The 22,605-nt window shown below is 54.5% G+C and overlaps 3 protein-coding genes across 8 annotated transcripts in view; 1 reads left to right on the top strand and 2 right to left on the bottom strand.

Annotated features, from left to right (window-relative positions):
- The window catches only part of LOC100976543 (CEA cell adhesion molecule 6), a 910,921-nt gene that overhangs the window by 280,961 nt on the left and 607,355 nt on the right, over positions 1–22,605 (bottom strand). The window lies entirely within an intron of this gene.
- Positions 1,245–3,262, top strand: CNFN (cornifelin). The gene is made up of 3 exons (XM_008964155.3): positions 1,245–1,371; positions 2,805–2,941; positions 3,039–3,262. The coding sequence occupies exons 1-3, from the start codon at positions 1,260–1,262 to the stop codon at positions 3,126–3,128; spliced, it is 339 nt and encodes a 112-aa protein (XP_008962403.1). The 5' UTR covers positions 1,245–1,259; the 3' UTR covers positions 3,129–3,262.
- MEGF8 (multiple EGF like domains 8) overlaps positions 11,510–22,605 on the bottom strand; it is a 53,339-nt gene continuing 42,243 nt past the window's right edge. For 5 of the 6 annotated variants that reach the window (XM_003811761.6, XM_034946057.3, XM_063600305.1 and 2 more), the window contains 7 exons: positions 21,592–21,799; positions 21,252–21,411; positions 20,531–20,723; positions 19,895–20,065; positions 19,423–19,553; positions 18,794–18,926; positions 11,510–14,766 (listed from right to left, as the gene is read on the bottom strand). In XM_003811761.6, the coding sequence (XP_003811809.4) occupies positions 13,498–14,766; positions 18,794–18,926; positions 19,423–19,553; positions 19,895–20,065; positions 20,531–20,723; positions 21,252–21,411; positions 21,592–21,799 (2,265 nt within the window). In that variant the 3' untranslated portion in view covers positions 11,510–13,497. The remainder of the gene's footprint in view (positions 14,767–18,793; positions 18,927–19,422; positions 19,554–19,894; positions 20,066–20,530; positions 20,724–21,251; positions 21,412–21,591; positions 21,800–22,605) is intronic. The other variant, XM_008964158.4, reaches the window with a different exon arrangement.

Here is a 22,605-nt window from a genome sequence, read left to right as displayed (position 1 = left end):
AAGTCAGTGCCCGTGTCTCCACACGTCTGCCTCCATCACTGCCATCGCGATCCTGCAGGTAGGAACATCCCCTCCGCAGCCCTCTTCTTTGAGGTTGGGCGCCTCTGCTCTGTTCTCCCTCCTCCTCATCCCACTCATATCACTCTGTCTCCTTTCATATCTCTGATTGTCGGTCTCTCGGGACATCTCTGTCCTTCCCAATGCCCCCAAATCTGTCCTTCTTAACTGGGGTGTGCTGAGCTGAATTTAGAAGTCTTGGGGCCCAGCATCACCTCTATGAACCCCCTTGGCCTGGGCCGTCAGACGTGGGGCGTTCCTCCTCATGTCTCTGAGCCTCAGTGCTCATCTGTGAGATGGGCCTGCAGAGAAGTCAAAGTGCTGGGCACATGTGGGCATTACTGGTGACATCTCTATGGGCACCTGGCTCTGATCTTTCTCCCCTTGTCTCTGACTCTGTCCATCTCCATTTCTTGTTCTCCCTCAAGCTCTATCTCGGGTATGGGGAGGGTCCTCTGCAATCTGTCAGGCAGTTGGAAAGACATGGGCGAGTTTCTCGCCCCCGCCCTATCCATTCCCTATTCCATGTCTCTCCTGGTTGGCAGGCTGATTTGGCCTCTTTCTCCCCAGCTCCCCTCCCCCGAGAGCCCAGCCCCCAGTGCCCCAGTCCCTTGCCCCCACCTCCCCAGTATCCAGCGTCCCTTGGACAGACTCTGCCACTGTCGCCGCAGCCACTTCTGCCGTCCCCAACGCCACCTCCTCAGGGCCAGCAAGATGCAGTTTGAGATGCACGACAACGTGAAAGGCAAAGGTGGGACCGCTGGGTGGACCAGCAACCCTCTCAGTACTGGAACCTGGCCGCCTCCCTCCCCTGGGCACCCTTGCTTCGAAGACAGACGGCGCCTGCTTCCACCCCAGAGGCCCCAGAAATGCTGCAACCCAGAACCCAGGCCCAGACGTGGAGGAGGAGGCGGCACCGCCAGGCCCCACCCAGATGTGGTCCCCACCCTTCCTCAGATGTGCAGGAGACCCCCACCCCCAGCCTAACCAGACGTGCAGGAGCCAGCAGCAACAGGGACAGACTGGGGTTGCCGGTGCCCAGATGTAGCAGAAGGGAAGGGGGAGGCACAGTGGTGTCCCTTCAGTGGGCGGCCTGGCGGCCCCGCCCAGACTGCCCGGCACAGGGAAGGGTGGCCGAAGTGCGGGGCCCAGGAGGTGCTGCGAGGCTGCCAGCTGACCCCTACCCTCCCACCTCTGCAGCTATGTCCTACCCCGTGACCAGTCAGCCCCAGTGCGCCACCACCAGCTGCTACCAGACCCAGCTCAGTGACTGGCACACAGGTCTCACGGACTGCTGCAACGACATGCCTGTCTGTGAGTGCCTGCCTGCTCCCTCTCCAGGCCTGGTGGAAGACGGGTTTGGGGGGAATCAGGAGAGGGAAGCTCACCTCCAATCTCCTCCCACCGCTTGCTAACCCCACTCCCACCTCCCTTCCCTGGACTTGGAATTCCCACTCTAACAGTCACCCTTTCCTCAGACCCCCAACACTCCTTAGGATACTACCTCATGCCTTCCCACACTCAACTTCTCGGGCCCTCAACCTCCCCTTTGCATGCTCAGCTTTCCTCACTGTGACCCCCAACTCCCTCTTCAAACCCTAGCTCCTGGCCCAGTGCAGTGGCTCATGCCTGTAATCCCAACACTTTGGGAGGCCAAGGCATGACAATCCCTTGAGGCCAGGAATTCAAGATCAGCCTGGGCAACATAATGAGATCCCCATCTCTACAAAAATAAAAATAAAAAATAGGTCAGGCGCAGTGGCTCACGCCTGTAATCCCAGGACTTTGGGAGGCCATGGCAGGTGGACCACAAGGTCAGGAGTTCAAGACCAGTCTGGCCAAGATGGTGAAACCCCGTCTCTACTAAAAATACAAAAAAATAACCGGGCGTGGTGGCGGGCGCCTGTAAACTCAGCTACTCGGGAGGCTGAGAAAGAGAATTGATTGAACCCGGGAGACAGAGGTTGCAGTGAGCCGAGATCACGCCACTGCACTCCAGTCTGGGCAACAGAGCGAGATTCCGTCTCAAAAATAAAAATAAAAAATAAAATTAGCCCGAGGTGGTGGCACACACCAGTAGTCCCAGCTACTCGGGAGGCTGAGGCGGGAGGATTGCTTGAGCCCAGGAGGTCGAGGCTACAGTGAGACATGTGATCACACCAACGCACTCCAGCCTGGATGACAGACCGAGACTTTAATTTCTTTTTCTTTTTTTTTCTTTCTTTCTTTTTTTTTTTTTTTTTTTTTGAGACGGAGTATTGCTCTGTCGCCCAGGCTGGAATGCAATGGCACAGTCTATGCTCACTGCAACCTCCGCTTCCCGGGTTCAAGCGATTCTCCTGCCTCAGCCTCCCTAGTAGCTGAGATTACAGGCACACACCACCACGCCCGGCTAATTTTTGTATTTTTAGTAGAGACGGGGTTTCACTATGTTGGGTAGGCTGGTCTCAAACCCCTGACCTCGTGATCCTCCCGCCTAGGCCTCCCAAAGTGCTGGGATTACAGGCGTAAGCCACTGCACCCAGCCTCCAATTTCTAAAAAAAAAAAAAAAAGAAGAAAAAAAAGAAAAACCTTGTCTTCCAATCGCTAAGCCATCCTCTCCTCGGACCTCTAATTCCCTCTGGGACCTCTCCGTGGCTGGGACCCTCAATGCCCCTCCGCGGCGAATCAACCGCGCCCCTCCCCGGGGCGGAGCCGTCGGGAGGCCCCGGCTGGCCCCGCCCCTGAGCGCCTGCGCCCCGCCCAGGTCTGTGCGGCACTTTTGCTCCTCTGTGCCTTGCCTGCCGCATCTCCGACGACTTCGGCGAGTGCTGCTGCGCGCCCTACCTGCCCGGAGGCCTGCACTCCATCCGCACCGGCATGCGGGAGCGCTACCACATCCAGGTGCGCGCCGGGCTGGGGACCCGCGGGAGCAGGGAGCTGGGGACTGGCCTCCTGGGACCCACCGCGGGGCTCCTGACCGCTCTCTCCCACCCTCTAGGGCTCCGTCGGGCACGACTGGGCGGCCCTCACCTTTTGTCTGCCCTGCGCCCTCTGCCAGATGGCGCGGGAGCTGAAGATCCGAGAGTAAGGAAGTTCCCTGTCTTCCCCGTCCTTTTCCACCAGTCTCGCCTCTGGCCTTCTCTGGCCACTCCTGGGAGGGACTGCCTCACCACCCCTGTCCCGCTGCCAGAAATACACCCACAATAAAAACCTGAAAACCAACTCCGCCTACGTCCATTTTGTCCCAGGGTAGGAATCTGGGTGGAGAGAGAGGATTGGTGAGAGAGGTGGGGACAAGACAGATGCCTACGTGTGACCCCGCCAGGCAGTGTGTGACTTTGGCAAGTTATCCCTCCCAAACCCCAGTTGCCCTCACCCTAACAAAGTAAAACCACTAACTCTTTAGCTGCAGACTCCCTGCCTGAAGCTGCCTGCATTCTGAAAATAAGCAAAACCAGAAAGTCAGTCTTGGGAGGACGGAGGCACTGAAGTTCAAAGAAAAAACAGGAGGGCGCCCTTGCTTGCTCCATATCTACGGACTGTTGGCCTGCACACAATTCGAACAGGCGTGGGGGACTTTTGTCTCCAAAGCAGAGAACTTATAAGCTTAAGGCTCTCTGGAGCTAAAAACGAATTTTTTTTCTTTTTTTTTTGAGACGGAGTCTCACTCTGTTGCCCAGGCTGGAGTGCAGTGGCGCGATCTTGGCTCACTGTAAGCTCCGGGTTCACGCCATTCTCCTGCCTCAGCCTCCCAAGTAGCTGGGACTAAAGGTGCCCGCCACCACGCCCAGCTAATTTTTTTTTTTTTTTTTTTTTTTTTTTTTTTTTTTAGCAGAGACAGGGTTTCACCGTGTTAGCCAGGATGGTCTCAATCTCATGACCTCATGATCCGCCTGCCTTGGCCTCCCAAAATGCTGGGATTACAGGAGTGAGCCACCGCACCCGGACCTTTTTTTTTTTTTTTGAGACGTAGTTTCGCTCTTGTTGCCCAGGCTGGAGTGCAATGTTGTGATCTCAGCTCACTGCAACCTCCACCTCCCGGGTTCAAGCGATTCTCCTGCCTCAGCCTCCCAAGTAGTTGGGATTACAGGCATGCGCCACCATCCCCAGCTAATTTTGCATTTTTAGTAGAGACGGGGTTTCTCCATGTTGGTCAGGCTGATCTCGAACTCCCGACCTCAGGTGATCCTCCCGCCTCGGCCTCCCAAAGTGCTGGGATTACAGGCATGAGCCACCGCGCCTGGCCTAAAAAGGAATTTTTAGGGACTGTCTACTTCAATCAACCCTCTTTCCTGCAAAAGCAACCAACAGCAGATCAAAAAATGTTCAGGTCTCAAAATTGGACAGACCTGGGATCTAATCTTGACTCCTCACCATTTAGCTGTGTTATCTTAGTGAATTCATAAACCTTTCTGAACCTGATTCCTCCTATAGGACTAACAGTCCCTAGCATGTCATATGGCTATTGTGAGAACAAGAGATGGTACACAGGGAAAGGCCAAAGTGTGAACTCAAATCACTGTGGGCTGGATGTGTTGGCTCCTGCCTCTAATCTCAATGCTTTCGGAGGGCTGAGGCAGGAGGATCACTTCAGGACAGGATTTGGAGACTAGCCTGGGTGACACAGCGAGACATCTCTACGAAAAAAAATTTTTTTTTTGAGATGGAGTCTCGCTCTGTCGCCCAGGCTGGAGTGCAGTGGCGCAATCTTGGCTCACTGCAAGCTCCACCTCCCAGGTTCACGCCATTCTCCTGTCTCAGCCTCCCGAGTAGCTGGGACTACAGGCGCCCGCCACCATGCCCGGCTAATTTTTTGTATTTTTTAGTAGAGACAGGGTTTCACCGCGTTAGCCAGGATGGTCTCAATCTCCTGACCTCGTGATCCACCCACCTTGGCCTCCCAAAGTGCTGGGATTACAGGCATGAGTCACTGCGCCCGGCCTCTACAAAAAATTTTTGAGCCAGGAGCAGTCACGCCTATAATCCCAGCACTTTGGGAGGCTGAGGCAGGAGGATCGCTTGAGCCCAGGAATTCGAGACCAGCCTGGGCAACATGGCAAAACTGTGTCTACAAAAAATACACAAAAATTAACCAGGCATGAGGCGGGGCGTGGTGGCTCATGCCTGTAATCCTGGCACTTTGGGAGGCGGAGGCAAGTGGATCACCTGAGGTCAGGAGTGCAAGACCAGCCTGGCCAACATGGTGAAACCCCATCTCTACTAAAAATACAAAAATTAACCAGGCATGGTGGTGGGTGCCTGTAATCCCAGCACTTGGGAGGCTGAGGCAGGAGAATCACTTGAACCCGGGAGGCAGAGGTTGCAGTGAGCCGAGATTGCACCACTACACTCCAGCCTGGATGACAGAGCAAGACTCCTTCTCAAAAAAAAGAAAAAAATTAGCTGGGCATGGTGACGTGAACCTGAAGTCCCAGCTAACTGAGAGGCTAAGGTAGGATGATCACTTGAGCCCAGAAGGTGAAGCCTGCAATGAGCTCACAAGATGAGACCCTGTCTAAGAAAAAGAAAAAGAAAAACATTCTTAAAAATTAGCTGGGCAAGGGCACGGTGGCTCACGCCTGTAATCCCAGCACTTTGGGAGGCTGAGGTGGGCGGATCACGAGGTCAGGAGATCAAGACCATCCTGGCTAACACAGTGAAACCCCGTCTCTAATAAAAATACAAAAAATTAGCTGGGCGTGGTGGCGGGCACCTGTAGTCCCAGCTACTCGGGAGGCTGAGGCAGGAGAATGGCATGAACCCGGGAGGCGGAGCTTGCAGTGAGCCAAGATTGCACCACTGCACTCCAGCCTGGGTGACAGAGCGAGACTCCGTCTCAAAAAAAAAAAAAAAATTAGCTGTGCATGTGGCTCACACCTATAGTTCCAACTATTCTGGAGGCTATGGCAGGAGGATTGCTTGAGTCCAGAAAGTCAAGGCTGCAGTGAGCTGTGATCACGCCACTGCACTCCAGCCTAGGTGACAGAGAGAGACCCTATCTCAAAACAAAACAAAATCATTGTTTTTTGTTTTCTTAAGACAATCTCGCTCTGTCACCCAAACTGGAATGCAGTGGCATGATCTCAGCTCACTGCAACCTCCACCTCCTGGGCTCAAGCAATCCTCGTGCCTCAGCCCTACAAGTAGCTGGGATTGCAAGCGTGTGCCACCAAGCCTGGCTGATTTTTCTATTTTTAGTAGAGACAGGGTTTCGCCATGTTGGCCAGGCTGGTCTCAAACTCCTGACCTCAAACAATCTGCCTATCTTGGCCTACCAACGTGCTGGGATTACAGGGGTGAGCCGCCACACCTGGCCAAAATCATTGTTAATATTACTATAATATGTATAATATAGTAACTATCTTTTTTTTTTTTGAGACAGAGTCTCACTCTGTCGCCCAGGCTGGAGTGCAGTGGCATGATCTTGGCTCACTGCAAGCTCAGCCTCCCGGGTTCAAGCGATTCTCCTGCCTCAGCGTCCTGAGTAGCTGGGACTATAGGCGCCCGCCATCACGCACGGCTAATGTTTTTGTATTTTTAGTAGAGATGGGGTTTCACTGTGGTAGCCAAGATGGTCTCGATCTCCTGACCTCGTGATCCACCGCCTTGGCCTCCCAAAGTGCTGGGATTACAGGCGTGAGCCACCACGCCCGGCCTATTCTAATATTAATATATTACTATTATTTGCTGTTATCTCTCCCTCTCTCTTTCTGGAGCTGTATCCACTCATTGAGTGACATCTTCCCTCGGGGTATCTAACAGCCACCTCAAATTTAACATATATAAAACCTAACTGCTGATGTACCCCAACCCCCAAACTGACTCTGCCTAGTCTTTGCCGTGCCAGGAAAGAGCAAACTCTACCCGTTCCGTTGCTCAGTCACTTTCTCTCTCACCCAACGTCCAATCTGTCAACAAATTCTGCTGGTTCTGCTTTCAGAATATATCCAGAATCTTACCACTTCTCTCCACTCTGCTATCCCGACCTTGTTCCAGCCACTCTCCTCTTCAACACGGACACAGGGGCTTCCTCCATGGGCTTCCCACCCTCTCCTACCCCATTAGCCTCTTCCTCCCAGGGGAATCCTGTGAACACCTACGTCAGAGCTCATTCTTCCCAAGCTCAGAATCCTCCCATGGTGCCATCTCTGACAGAGTGGAAGCTTGAGTCCTCACCGTGGTGCAGGGACCTACAGGACATGGCTCTTGTTCCCTCTGTGACCTTGTCTCCCTATCTCCCCTTATCCCTTCTTTGCTCCAACCACATGAGTCTTGTTTCTCTGAAATGTCAGGCACACTCCAACTCAGGGCCTTTGCACTGGCTGTTCCCTTGGCCCGGAATTGCTCCTCCCTCAAATGTCCCTCTGGCTCACTCCCTAATTTCTGCTCATGTATCGTCTTACAAGAGAGGCCTTCCCATCCCACCTATGTTAAATAGCAAGTCCCAGGCCGGGTGCAGTGGCTCATGCCTGTAATCCCAGCACTTTGGGAGGCCATGGTGGGTGCATCACCTGAGATCAGGAGTTCACGACCAGCCTGGCTAACACAGTGAAACCCTGTCTCTACTAAAAATACAACAATTAGCCAGGTGTGGTGACAGGCACCTGTAATCCCAGCTACTTGGGAGGCTGAGGCAAGAGAATCGCTTGAACCCGGGAGGCAGAGATTGCAGGGAGCTGAGACCACGCCATTGCACTCCAGCCTGGGCAACAAGAGCGAAACTCCATCTCAAAAAAAAAAAAAAAAAAAAGCAAGATAGCAAGTGCCAAACCCCTGCTCTCTCACTGCCTTTTCTGATCACTTTCCAGCATGCAGCATCATTTACTTATTATTGGGCACCACACTGGCTTATCAGCTCCATGAGGGCAGAGAACTTATTCACTACTCTGTCCCCAGCCCCCAGCACAATGCGGGGCCCATTCTAGGTAATCAGAAGACATTGGCTTAGAAAAGGAAAGCAACTTTGGAGGTAACGTGTGGGGCAACAGAGACAGGCTTGTGTCACAATCTGGCTCGTCTCTTAATTAGCCCTGAGTTCTTAGTCAACAGAGCTTTCGAATGGGCAAATGGAAAACCAAGCTGGCACCTCCCAGTGATGTTGGCAAGATAAGATTCACACCAAGCACCCAGCACAGTGCCTGGAGGGCTGTAGGCCCTCAGTAAAATATTCCCTCTATCCCTGAAATCCCCAGGGGGTTTGGAGCTGCACATAGCCTAGAACCAGGCATCCAGCCTTCCATGCCCAGACTCTCTCCCACCTCAGCATACGCCACTTGCACTCAGGTATGTGCAGGGAGAAGTGACGGCAGAGGGCTGACGTGGAGGGAGGAACACGCACCATAGAGCATTTGTGAGAGTCGGAGGGAGTGTGGCTATGCATCCCAGAGAAAAGGCCCAGTTGTGGTGCAAATCATCTGCTTAGGAGGGCAAATTCACAGGATGACTGCTAGGAAGACACTTCACCTGAGAGGTCCACGCATAACACAGAGGAGTCCTAAAGAATCTTAGCTCCTTTCTGCTCATGCAGGAGGAACTCCAAGCCCTCAGGACTCCCTCTCTCAGGGCAGCACATCTCACACTCCTTAGCTTTCTAGTTGGTATATTCTGCATTAGCCCTAGCAGAAATTGGCTATCGTTTTTGTTTTTTGAGACGGAGTTTCGCTCTTGTTGCCCAGGCTGGGGTACAGTGGCGCAATCTCGGCTCACTGCAACCTCCACCTCCCGGGTTCAAGCGATTCTCCTGCCTCAGCCTCCTAAGTAGCTGGGATTATAGGCATTCGCCACCACGCCCAGCTAATTTTTGTACTTTTATTTATTTTTATTTTTATTTATTTATTTTTTGAGACAGAGTCTTGCTCTGTCGCCTAGGCTGGAGTACAGTGGCATAATCTTGGCTCACTGCAACCTCTGCCTACAGGTTCAAGCAATTCTCCTGCCTCAGCCTCCCGAGTAGCTGAGACTACAGGCACCCACCACCATGCCCAACTAATTTTTGTATTTTTAGTAGACACAGGGTTTCACCATGTGGATCAGGCTGATCTCGAACTCCTGACCTCGTGATCCGCCTGCCTTGGCCTCTCAAAGTGCTGGGATTACAGGCATGAGTGAGGTGGACTGTTGACCCTTTTGATTTGTGGTTACAGATGCTTGGAAAAGCCTCACCCTTCCTGCTGTGAGGTACAGGTAGTCATGTGGCATCACCTCTAAACGTGTGCTGGGACAGCTTTCAGCTATGTCGACCAAATTTAAGGGGTCCTTCCTTGGGAGGTGGAAGAGCCTGGTGGTCAGGCACATAGATCTGAGAGTCAATTGACAGCCCTCATGCAACAGCTAAACCATGTCTATGACCTTTTGTTTTCTCATCTGCAAATGGGGATTACGGGTTGCTGACCTCATATGATTGCTGGAGAGACCAAATGAAACCACAGCAGTATGTTATGCAAACTGTCCAGCATGTGCTGCTCAGTTCATATAAATGCAAGTCCACGGTCATATCCTGGAGGGTAGGTGCTACTATTAGCTCATAAAGGCAAAACTCACGTGAGGTCAAGGTAACCCCTGGAAATCCCTTAAATTGCCCACAAAGTATGAAGATACCATGTTAAACCTGGGCAATACAGCGAAAACCTGTCTCTACAAAAATACAAAAAAAAATAGCCGGGCCTGGTGGCGTGCATCTGTAGTCCCAGCTACTTAGGAGGCTGAGGTGGGAGGATCACTTGACCCCAGGAGGTTGAAGCTACAGTGCGCCAAGATCACATCACTGCACTCCAGCCTGAGTGACGAAGCAAGAGCATCTCCGAAAAAAAAGAAAAAGAAAATACAGTGTTATTCCTGGCCCATAATGGAGACTCACACACCCTCTGGGTCCTACACATTGCCCTCCGCTGAGCACCTGATGAAGAAACCAGCTTGCACTTTGGAGCCGGGATGTGCAGAAAAGATACATTGTTTAACACACCCAGCAAGATGCCTATGCTGCTGAGGCTGATGGAGAGGACAGAGACCTCCAGCTCCCACCTGGGAGGAATCAGGGATTTTGTTTGCCTAGGTGCATGCCAGGTAAAGCAGCTCTCATGATGCTTTCGGTTTTGACTGTGACTCTAATGGATTAGAGAAAGCTCACTGGGCTGGGCGCGGTGGCTCACGCCTGTAATCCCAGCACTTTGGGAGGCGGACGGATCACGAGGTCAGGAGATCAAGACCATCCTGGCTACCATGGTGAAACCCCGTCTCTACTAAAAATACAAAAAATTAGCCAGGCGAGGTGGTGGGCACCTGTAGTCCCAGCTACTCGGGAGGCTGAGGCGAGAGAATGGCGAGAACCCGGTGGGCAGAGCCTGCAGTGAGCCGAGATTGCACCGCTGCACTCCAGCCTGGGCAACAGAGCGAGACTCCGTCTCAGAGGAAAAAAAAAAAAAAAAAAAAGAGAAAGCTCATTGTGCTAGGGTCTCATTTCATTCTCGGCCCTGTCTGGTTTGAACCCTTCTACTGGGGCCCAGAATAAAATCTGTGCCTGGGCTAGGCATGGTGGCTCACACCTATAATCCCAACACTTTGGGAGGCCAAAGTGGGAGGATCACTTGAGCTCCAGAATTCAAGACCAGCCTGGGCAACATGGTGAAACCTCATCTCTACCAAAATTACAAAAATTAGCTGGGTGAGGTGGTACACGTCTGTAGTTCCAGCTACTCGGGAGGCTGAAGTGGGGGGATCGCCTGAGCCCAGGAAGTTGGGGCTTCAGTGAGCAATGATTCCATCACTTCACTCCAGCCTGTGTCACAGAAAAAGAGACACCCTGTCTCAAAAAAAAAAAAAAAAGCCAAGTGCAGTGGCTCATGACTGTAATCCCAGCACTTTGGGAGTCAAGGTGGGCGGACCACTTGAGGTCAGGAGTTTGAAACCAGCCTGGCCAACATGGTGAAACCTTGTCTCCTCCAAAGATAGAAAAAAATTAGCCAGGCATGGTGGCGCATGCCTGTAATCCCAGCTACTTGGGAGGCTGAGACATGCAAATCACTTGAACCCGGGATATAGAGGTTGCAGTGAGCCAAGATCACACCACTGCACACTAGCCTGGGCAACAGTGAGACTCTGTCCCCTCAAAAAGCAAAACAAAACAACAACAAAAAGCCGTAGCTGGGACCAAGGCAGCCTGTTTTCCCTCCTGAGCCAAACTGGGGTTTCCCTGAGGAAGATCTAGGGAAGGGTCAAAAGCCACTGCCCACGTCTGCCCTCAGCGCATCCCTTCTGGGAAACAAGAGCTGTTTATTGGTATTTATTATGCTTCTGTTGTGGCATACCCTTCCCCCTTCCCCCTTTAAGAGGGGCAGCCAGGAACAAAGCCACCCCAGCTTGGAAGTGGCACCATGATAAGGGCAATTATCCAAGTTATCCAGCATGCGGGGCTGGGTCAGAGTTGAGACCTAGCCCTGCTGGGACATGTGCAGACGCGCTCAGACACCTGGGTTTTCCCCATACTTTTTATTTGTTAATTTCATCACCCCCCTCTTCTTCTGATGTGGTCCCCACCGCCTCTGACATGCACGCATTGGCAGGGCCTCTCACACTGAGGCTCCACGCGAAGGGAAGATGCAAAGTCCAGTCCCTCCAGGAGCTAGTGATGGAAGTCTTGGGAAAGGAGAGTCCCAAATTCAAGAAGACAGCTAGGGTAGAAGGGAGGGAGGTCCTCAAGGGGTAGAGGACAGGAGTCCAAGGAGGTGGCTCAGGTGTGGGGTGGCGCCTCAGGAGAGCCCAGAAATCTTCCAGGCAGCACTGTCTGGAACAGGGCTGTGCACTGACGGTACTGGCATTTTCATCCCCAACCTCAGTAGCCCCCATGCACACCTGGGGTGGGATCTCAGGCAGAGGTTTTGTCCCCTCTGAGGCTCCCCCACAACACGCCTCTGTTGTTCCAGCTTTGCTGTGTGACCCTGGTCCCTGGTGAGGTAACACCACCACTGAGCTTTATCCCTGCAGCCTGGGGGTCCTATTCACCTCTGGGCTGTCTCAGGGTGCCATCTGTCTCTTTCCAGCTGCTTCCCTCGCCAGCGCCATCAATCCCCCCATTCAATTTCTGCTGTTGAAATATTCAGTGTTTCTGTATCCCTAGTTGGACCTGAGTGAAGAGATGTCTGAAGGGCATCTCATGTCAAGAACCAGACTCTGATCTTCCTCACAAGCCTCAGTCTGCCCCATTCAATTAACGACCCCCTCAGCCACCCACAGTTCAGGCCACAAAGCTAGGGGTCATCGTGGTTTTGTCTCCTCCCTCACCCTGACGTCCACACCATCATTTATATTCTTCCACACACATCCCACATCTGAGCCAGACTCCCTCATTGCCAGCACCCTACTCCAGCCCACCATCCCTGCTGCCCCTCTTGTCCCTCCGGTCCATTCTCCACAGCACAACTGAGTGACCTCTTAATTTTTTTTTTTTTTTTGAGGTGGAGTCTCGCTCTGTCACCCAGGTTGGAGTGCAGTGACGCAATCTGAGCTCACTGCAACCTCCGCCTCCTGGGTTCAAGCGATTCTTCTGCCTCAGCCTCCCGAGTAGCTCGGACTACAAGTGTGTGCCACCATGCCCAGCTAATTTTTGTATTTTTAGTAGACATGGGGTTTCACCATATTGGCCAGGCTGGTCACAAACTCTTGACCTTGTGATCAGCCCGCCTTGGCCTCTCAAAGTGCTAGGATTATAGGCATGAGCCACCGCACCCGACCCTCTTAAATTCTTAAATAGGTACATCGGATCCTGTCACTCCCCTTCATCAAACCATCCAACAGCTTCCCATTGCCCTGAGAATAAAACCCAAAACCCTATGTGGGGCCCACACGGCCCTGGGTGATCCAGCCCCTGACTGTCCCCAGCCTCATCTCCTCACACTTGATCTGGGTCACACTTACCAGTTTTCTGGTCCTTCCAATAAAACAAGCCTGCTCCCACCCCAGGGCCTCTGCCTTCGCTTCCCAAAGCTCTTCCCGTAGCTGGTTCTTCTCAGGCGTTCTCAGTCTAGCTTCTTTGAATGCCCAGCTGACTTCACCCCATCATCCCTCACTGCCACATCCTCTGGAGGCCTCACAGCGCTTCTCCCTCTCTGAAGCCATCTTACTTGTGTGTGCACATGTGCATGTGTTCATGTGTGTGTGCGTGTGGGGTGTGTGCATGTGCACTGATTGTCTCCCTTCACCAGAACCTAAGTCCCATGAGATCAGGGAACCTCGTCTCTTGGTTCCTGCTTTGCCCCACGCCTATGACAGTGCCTGACAGAGTAGGTACTCAATAAATAGCTGCTGAATGCAGAACAAAGGAGGCCCCATCTGGGCACCCCTGGGGGAAGGGGGCCAGTGGTCTCCAAGTAGACAGTGTCCAGGGGCCCCCAGGTGGAGGGACCCCAAGTCCAGGGCGGCCCTATCAGGTGACCCAGCTGCTGTGGATGAGAACCCTGGGCATGTCAGAGGGACATGCTGGTGAGGTTGTCCTGGCTCAACAGTCCCTTCCGGCCCGCACCAGTCCCATGCCCACTGCCCCCAGCACCCCCACCACCCCCACAGTACTCGTGCAGCCTGTGCCGCAGTGTGACGAGGGCTGACCCCAGGCAGGCGCCGTTGGGTGCATGGGGCCCGCCAGGCAGCTGGAGCAGCAGTGTGGCCACGCCAGCCATGCCATCTTCTGTGGGCTCGAGAGTGATGGGCCCAGCTCGCAGCCCAGCAGTGGTGGCGGGGATGGCTGGTGGGCAGCAGCCCCCTCCCATGGGTCCCCAGGGCCCACCGGCCCCTGTCAGCAGCAGGGGTGCCAGGAACGGCTCAGAGCGGCGGAAGGCGGGAGGTGGGAGCCCAGCCGGCTTCCAGGCGGAGGCCGGGGCAGTAGGGTCAGGTGGGAAGCAGACGGTGACCTTGGCAAAGGGGCGGCTGGCCATCTTGGTCATCTCCTGCAAGTGCCGGCGCTGCTCCTGCCGCTGGTCCAGAGCCTGCTTGGCCTTCCAGAGGAGCACACAGAGTGAGAGGAAGAGGAAGAAGCAGGAGAAGAAGACGGAGAAGAAGACAAACAGGTCAATGTGGGCCTGGTCCTGCCGGAAGAAGAGCAGGCCCTGCGAGTCGGCTGAGCCGTTGGCGCCGGGCCCACTTGGGTCTCCCACGCCCAGCAGCAGCAGGTAGAAGCGGCTCGACTTGAGGGCATGGTGCTCGTGTGGGTAGGTGATGACCAGCCGGTCCCGCACGCTGCGGACCACCAGCACTGCCGACGGCTCCGTCACTGTCACGTAGGTAATCAGGCCCCGCGGCCATACCTCCCGTACCCGTGGCTCTGCTGGGGTGCCCGGCCCACTGCTGGCCCCTGCTCCTCCTGGATCCCCGGCCCCCCGGGGCCCACCATCTGCAGGGGGTGGTGGAGGTGGTGGGGCTGGGGGTGGCTGGATGTGTACAGTATGGACGCCAGTGTCAGGGGCCACACGGACCACGAAGGTGTCATAGGAGGTGGAGACATAGAGGTCCACGGCCCCGAAGGTCACGTCCAGCGTCAGGCGGATGTCCACGTTGGTGAATTTGGGCTGCACGCCAAAGAGGACAGTGCGGCCGGGGCCTAGTGCCCGGCGTTTGGGCTCATGGAAGCAGTTGGTCTGGGATGTGGGGTCCAGGCAGCACTCCTGCTCCACCGAGATGAGGCGGTAGCACTGCTGGCCGCCCAGCGGACTCCCGTGAAATGATTCCCGGCACTTGGCGCACTGCGGGCAGGGTTAGAGGCGGTGACCATCAGGGCTGAGCGCGGTGCCAGCCTGTCCCCCAAGCAGCAGTGACGAATACTCTATACCCACTGCTAAGTAGCCATTGCCCTGGGCCTCACCCCCACTGCCCCAGTCACTTCCCTGTGACCCCCCCGGACCTTCTCTGCCCCAGTGTAGACCTTGCCAGGACCTGACACTCCAGCACTGCTGCCCCTGGTGCCACCCTAGTGACCTGAGCACCCTGATACTGAGGGCTCTGGCACTCTGAGGCACAGCAATGAAGAACGTGGCTGCATTCCGGCTCTACCTCCTTGTTAGCTGTGTGGCCTTGGACTAGTGACTTAACCTCACTGAGCCTGAGCACACAGACTTAACCCATGAGCTCTGCACACAGGGAGTAACCACAGCTCGCTCACAGGACCACTGAGATCATGTGCATGGCACTCGGCGCAGGGTCAGCCAGCCTCGCCTGCCTGCCTGGATGCTTCTTCTATACTGTGCCAGGCGCCCTCCCACCCTGGGGCCTTTGCACTGGCGGACCCTCTGCCTGCATGGTTCTCCTGTCACTTGTCAGCTTGTCAAGCCCCCTTGCCTCCTTCAGATCTTTGCTCAAGAGCCTCCTTCTCACCTAGGCCTTCCCTGGCCACTGTGTCCTGTGTCTACCATTCCCACTCCCCAACAGCCCTAGCCCCCGCTTCCTATTTAACTTTCCTTAGCGCTCATCGTGTCTAACACACGAGCATCTGACTTGTTTGTTCATTTCTGATGCCTCCATGAGAATGCAAACTCCTAAAGACAGAACATTTGCCTGCTTTGTTCCCTACTGTGTCCCCAGCAACCTGCACAGTGCTTGCCATATACTAGGTGCTCGATGACTGTGTGCTGAATGAATGTGTGGCTGGATAGATAACGGCTATGATTCCTGTGGCTTAGTGGAAACCACTCAAGTTCTGAGATCAGACCAGGGTCACTCCAAGCACCAAGCCTAACTGACCACCTGATCTGGGGTGAGACTTTTTTTTTTTTTTTTTTTTTTGAGACAGAGTCTCGCTCTGTTGCCCAGGCTGGAGTGCAGTGGTGTGATATCGGCTCACTGCAACTTCTGCCTCCCGGGTTCAAGCGATTCTCCTGCCTCAGCCTCCCGAGTAGTTGGGATTACAGGTGTCCGCCACCACACCCAACTAATTTTTGTATTTTTAGTAGAGAAGGGGTTTCATCATGTTGGCCAGGCTGGTCTCGAACTCCTGACCTTAAGTGATCTGCCTGCCTCAGCCTCTCAAAGTGCTGGCATGAGCCACTGTGCCCAGCTAGGACATTTAATGTCTCTGAATCTGTCTTCCTCTTAAGTCTGTACCCCACTGAGGCCCCAGCACAGTCTTGCAAAGCCTTTCATATCTATGCTGTCACCACTGTCTACACAGCACAGCATCCAGCTCTGTGGCAGGCGCTCCTGGCATTCTAGTTATTACTGCAATCACTATTAGAACCAAGAGAAAACAGATGCAGTGGCTCATGCCTGTAATCCCAGTGCTTCAGGAGGCTGAGGCAGGAGTGCCGCTTGAGCCCAGGAGTTCGAGACCAGTCTGGGCAACATAGTAAGACCCCCATCTTTAAAATTTTTTTGTAAATTAGCCAGGCATGGTGGTGTGTGCCTATAGTTACAGTTACTCAGGAGGCTGAGGCAGGAGGATCACTTGAGCTCAGGAGTTCAAGGCTGCAGTGAACTATGATTGCGCCATTATACTCTAGCCTGGGTGACAGAGTAAGCCCTGTATCAAAAAAAAAAAAAAAAAAAAAAAAAACCCAAAAGCCCAACCAGGCACGGTGGCTCACGCCTAGAATCCCAACACTTTGAGAAGCCAAGGTGAGTGGACTGCTTGAGCTCAGGAGTTCAAGACTAGCCTGGGCAACATGGTTAAAACCCCATCTCTACAAAAAAAAATTAGCCAGGTATGATAGCACATGCTTGTAGTCTCAGCTACTCAGGAGGCTGAGGTGGGAGGATGATGGAAACCAGGGAGGCAGAGGTTGCAATGAGCTGAGATTGCACCACTGCACTCTAGCCTGGGTGAAAGAGCCAGACCCTGTCTTAAAAATAAATACATTAAAAAAAAGAACCGGCCGGGGGTGGTGGCTCACGCCTGTGATCCCAGCACTCTGGAAGGCCAAGGTGGGCAGATCACAAGGTTAAGAGATCAAGACCATCCTGGCCAACATGGTGAAACCCCGTCTCTACTAAAAATACAAAAATTAGCTGGGGGTGGTGGTACGCGCCTGTAGTCCCAGCTACTCGGGGGGCTGAGGCAGGAGAATCGCTTGAACCTGGGAGGCGGAGGTTGCAGTGAGCCGAGATCACGCCACTGCACTCCAGCTTGGCGACAGAGTGAGACTCCGTCTCAAAAAAAAAAGGAACCAAGAAAAACTGCTACTTCTAAGCAGCCAACAGACCTGGTAGAGGAGGAGGTCTGATTTAATCTCTGAGACTCCCTGGTAAAAGCCAATAGGCCTTTCCCTTATCAAGAAAGCAGAAACTCTAGGCTGGGTGTGGTGGCTCACGCCTGTAATCCCAGCACTTTGGGGGGCCAAGGCAGGTGGATTGCCTGAGCTCAGAAGTTTGAGACTAGCCTGGGCAACATGGTGAAACCCCATCTCTACTAAAATACAGAAAATTAGCCAGGCATGGTGGCACACGCCTGTAGTCCCAGCTACTCAGGAAGCTGAGGCAGGATAATCACTTCAACCCAGGAGGTAGAGGCTGCCTCGAGCAAAGATCCCACCACTGCACTCCAGCCTGGGCAACAGAGCAATACTCTGTGTCCAAAAAAAATTAAATTAAATTAAAAATTGAAAAAATAAAAATAAAAAAGCAGAAATTCTGGCCCAGGATAGAAATGTTAAGGGTCAGTAAGGCTTGTAAAACTGTTGCCATTTGGGGTGGCAGCTATCATGTTTGCAGCTATTATGTTTCTGTAGGTGGATAAGGAAGACTGAGAGCAAGGGACTTTCTCTTCCCTCTGGGACTGGAGAGAGAAGGTGGCGGGGAGGTGGCGGGAGTTGTCCTCTGAGGAAGGAGCCTGGGACATCATGGAGGCAAGTCTGGAACACAGCAGCCAGCCAGGTGGCCAGTGCAGGCGCTCCAGGAGCCTCTGTGCAGAAGAAAAAGGGAAATGCACTCGAGGGGAATTTGAATCTGGGTATTAAATGATATGAGATCTCTGCTAACCTCAGTTCATCAGAGGGGGTCTGCCAACTGGGAAGAATCTGCCTGAAAATGAAGCCAATGCAGAGGAAAGCAGAGTCAAGATGCAGAGAGACTTCTGATGGCATTGTGTGAGCACCCGGATATAGCCAGTCCTGAAGGCAGACCCCAGACCCTCAGTTCTAAGAGTCAATACATTTTCTTTTCTTCTGTTTTGTGTGTGTGTGTGTATGTGTGTGTGTGTTTTGTTGTTGTTGTTGTTGTTGTTGTTTTGAGACAGAGTCCTGCAGCCTCGACCTCCTGGGCTCAAGCAATCCTCCCACTTCCACCTCCCAAGTAGCTGGGACCACAGATGTGCACAACCATGCCAGGCTAATTTTTAAATTTTTTTTCAGAGATGGGGTTGCATTATATGGCCCAGGCTGGTCTTGAACTCCCGGGCTCAAGTGATCCTCCCACCTCAGCCTCCCAAAGTTCTGGGATTACAGACATGAGCAACCATGCCCAGCCCATTTTCTTTTTTCGGTTGAGCTACCATGGGATAGATTTTCTGGCATGTGCCACCTTTAGCTGTGACTACCTGTAATGGAGACTGTCTCCCCACCAGTCTGAGAGTCCCCCAGAGGCTCATATCTTGGTCCCCAGCATTACTGCCTAGGGCCTGTAACTGAATGGGGCTCAGGAACAGTCTGTCAAGCTGCACTTGATCCCAAAACCACTGATTCGGAACCATGTTGTCAGTCCTGCCCGAGCCTGGCTACCTCATCCCAGCCCTGACCTCCACAAGGTGTAGGGCCCTCGGCCCACCACTAGCTTCTGCAGCCGCACCTGGTACTTGTAGCAGTCTCGACGGTCACTGGGGGAGCTGCCCTGGCATGTGCCCGTCTCTGTGTTATTCTGACATGGACAGCCCGTCCCATCCTGCTCGTTACATGTGTCCGCGTGGCCATTACACTGGCATCTGGGGAAGAAGTTGAGGGTTACGGAGCCCCCATGGCCTGCAGTGGTCCAGGATGGACACCCCATATGTGAGCTCAACTCTGTGCAACAGGCCAGAAGAGGAAACTGAGGTTCACAGAGGTCAAGCTGTTTGCCCAAGGCCACAAAGCAGTTAAATTACCATTGGGATTAGAACCCGAGTTGCACAGACTCCAGCACTCACTGAACACTCAGAAAGAAGGAGATGGAAAGGGGAGGTTGTTCCAAGGCCTCTGCCCTCAGCCGCCCCATCTTGTTCTCGATGCGGCCGCTCTGTGGACTGCACTTCAGCACTAGCCTTGGAGGTAGGGAGTGGCATCACATTCCAGCTCCTTCCCTACCCTGACCCCAGCCTGGGCGCTCCCTGGGGATGTCATCCTCTCCTGACTGGGGGTGGAGGACTAAAGAGGGGGCCTGGCTCCAGAGCTACTCCCAGTGAGAAGGGTGGGATCCCCGGCCCCCCCCCCCGTTCCTCTTACTTGGTGCACTTCCCGTCCAGGAGGAAGTAGCCCTGCAGGCAGCTCTCGCATTTCTCCCCACAGCTGTTATTCTGGCAGTTCACGCACACGGCCTCGTCTTCACTAGGACCCTCTGTCACCCAGTTTTCAATCTGGCCAAGGAAGGACAGTGTGATCATAGAAAGGCCTGGACCAACCCCCTCCTCCCTCAGACCCAGGAGTCCAGGCTCCCACCCACTCCTCCCTCAGACCCAGGAGGCCAGGCTCCCACCCCCTCCTCCCTCAGATCCAGGAGTCCAGGCCCCAGCTCCTCTTCCCTCAGACCCAGGAGTTCAAGACCCCCGCCTCTACTCTCTCAGACCCAGGAATCCAGGCCTCCAGCCCCTCCTCCCTCAACCCAAGGGTCCAGGTCTCCAGCCCCCTCCTCCCTCAGACCCAGGAGCTCCCCAGCCCCTCCTCCCTCAGACCCAGGTATCTGACCCCTCTCTTTCACCTCCTCTGGGTCCAGTGAGTACTTCTTTGGCTCTCCCTTGGACATTTGTAACTCCTTCCTGGAGATGCAGATGTGGCTATTTCCACGACAAAAGGCGTGGCAGGGCCGGCAGGTCCCGCCTCCGACAGCTGAACCCACAAACAGCGGGAGGCACTGCTCACAGTGGCTGCCCTGAGAACCCAGGACAGGGTAGTTAGAGAGGCTGGAGAGTCATCAGGGGTAGGAGGGCGTGGGGGGCACAGGGGCAGGTTCTGAGAGCCCACGGGAGGGCAGCAGAGGCTCGGGTACCTGGTTTGGACAATCCCAGCGGGATTTAGCCCCCGCCTTCCCTTGCACACCTGCAGCCCAAAGTGCTGAGTTCAAAAGCCCTTCCCTCCATTATCTCAAATCCTCCTCCACGTGCCTGTCCTCCTGGCGCAGCACCCACTCCGTCCACTATTCCAGGGCAGACCCTCTGGGATCCAAACCCAGGCAGCGTCCCCCAAGTCTCCACACATCTCCCTGGGACAGGGCTCTGGCTTATCTGTCCCTGGCTTATCAGGGCTCAGGATGAGATGCAAGCCGCCTGAGCGTGGGATGAAGGCAAGTGAGGGCCTGGGTCCCAGGGTCGGGGGTCTGAGGCTCCGGGCGGCCCACCTTGGTGTGGTTGCGGCAGAGCAAGCAGTGGTCACGCGCCCCGACACCAGCGCATTCACTGTGGCGGTTGCAGCGGCATTCCGTGGAGCAGTTGCGGCCCACAAAGCCAAAGTGGCAGCGGCAGTGGTCGGGCTCCACACATGAGCCGTTCACGCAGCCCTGGGCGCACACAGGGCGGCACAGCCCTGTCATGCTGCAGGGGCAAAGTGGGGGTCAGGGCAGGTGGCCACCCTCCTCGTGGCTTCATGGCCTAGCACCCAACCAACTACTCCACCCTCTTCTCAACTGGTTGCTCATCCCTGCTCTGTCCCGTTGCTATCTTCTCTTCAGGATCTAGCCCACCACCCCCTCCAGGTGTAGCCCACAACCCTCTCTCCTCTTTTGAGGGTACCCTATTTTCTTTTTTATTTTTTTGTAGAGATGGGGTCTCCCTGTGGACTGGTCTCAAACTCCTGGCCTTAAGTGATCCACCTGCCTCGGCCTCCCAAAGTGCTGGGATTACAGGCATCAGCCACTGTGCCTGGCCATTGGGGTACCCTATGAAACTCACTCTTCCCTGCTCAGCCTCACCACTCTTGACCTTCAGGAATCAATCCCACTGCCTTCATGCCTCGAGCTTTCTTTTCTTCTGTCCTGCTTGGCTCTAGGCCTCATCCATTACTGCTCCCCACAGACTCTCCCACCCTAGCCTGTCTGGCCCCAGCGCCGCCTGCGGCCTCACTTGTCCATGGTGTAGCCGGTCTTGCAGCTGCACTCATAGCCGTGGGGCTGGTCGTGGCAATTCTGCGTCTCGTTGCAGTCGTGGTGCCCGTTTGCACACTCGTCCTCAGGGGGGCAGGACAGGAAGGCCCAGGAGGCCCCCGGACGCCCACATGTCAGCCCTAGCACCAGGGATATAGCATTTTACCTGGACCTCTGTACCACCTGCCCCAGTTGCCTAGGCCCTCCCTCCTGCCTCCTCTGAGCCCCACCTCTGGGTCTGGCCCAGTATCCCTATGTTCACTGTATCAGACCCCAACCAAGGGCCAGCCCCTCTCCCCCCGTGCCCAAAGCCCTCTCACCATCACGGGGGCCGCTGAGTCCACCCTCCATGCAGCGGCCACCCCCATCCTGGCCCCCCCAGGCACACCAGCCGCAATGGGGGCGCCGCAGGCACAAGGCGCACTGGGTTGCCTGAGCACAGCCCAGGGAGCAGCTCTCAGGTCCCCGGAGCAGCCGCCCACAGCCTCCGGCCATACATCGCAGGGGCAGGTAGGAAGGGCTCAGACACTGTATGGGGGGGAGGGGATGGGGATGCAGGGAAGAGAGAGATGGGGAAATAAGCTTAAACAAACACATTCTGGGTATCTTCCCAGACCACACCCTCTTTGAGGTCTCACCCCTCCCTGGCCACAGGTAGAGCAAAGTGGACACTAGCTGGGGTCATCACGTTTTCCCTCTCAAGCGTTTGTAACTACACACCAAGGCGGGAAGTCAGGCTGGGGAGGATCTTGAAACTGGAAGGTTGCCTGGCCGCAGTGGCTCACACCTGTAATCCCAATACTTTGGGAGGCTACAGTGGGAGGATCACTTGAGCCCAAGAGTTCCAGACCAGCCTGGGCAGCACAGTGAGACACCATCTCTACAAAATATAAAAAATTAGCTGGGTGTGGTGGCACACATCTGTAGACCCAGCTACCTGGGGGGCTGAGGTAGGATTTTTTGAGCCCGGGAGTTTGAGGCTGCAATGAGTCATGACTGCACCACTGCCCTCCAGCCTGGACAACAGAGTAAGACTCTCTCTCAAAAAAAGAAAATAAACTGGAAGATCGCGTAGACTTGGGTTGAAGGGATTGTTTAGATAAGCAAATGATGATCAAATAAAGAGGACGCAGACAGGCAGGAAACGAGCAGGCTGCAGAAAGAGACAGAGATGAGAACCACGTGCCCTAAAGACAGATAGAAAGGCAGCTTTCCAGTCTGTCTCCAGTTCCTTGTGAGGCCCTGCTGTACTTTCTATCCTGGGTTCCAACAGGTACTACTGCATTGGTGGAGGGAATTCCCCTCCTCACTAAGGGCGCTTCTGTTTCTTCCAG

The sequence above is a fragment of the Pan paniscus genome, chromosome 20 (assembly GCF_029289425.2).
Source record: "Pan paniscus chromosome 20, NHGRI_mPanPan1-v2.0_pri, whole genome shotgun sequence".
Lineage (NCBI taxonomy): Eukaryota > Metazoa > Chordata > Mammalia > Primates > Hominidae > Pan > Pan paniscus.
This window is presented reverse-complemented; position numbering and strand designations above follow the sequence as displayed.

Bases quoted from the DNA above. Each gene is read 5' to 3' on its own strand.
- CNFN (XM_008964155.3), top strand. From the start codon at position 1,260: ATGTCCTACCCCGTGACCAGTCAGCCCCAGTGCGCCACCACCAGCTGC. The intron at 1,372-2,804 runs GTGAGTGCCTGC...CGCCCCGCCCAG, and splicing joins CTGCAACGACATGCCTGTCT to GTCTGTGCGGCACTTTTGCT. The intron at 2,942-3,038 runs GTGCGCGCCGGG...CCCACCCTCTAG, and splicing joins GGGAGCGCTACCACATCCAG to GGCTCCGTCGGGCACGACTG.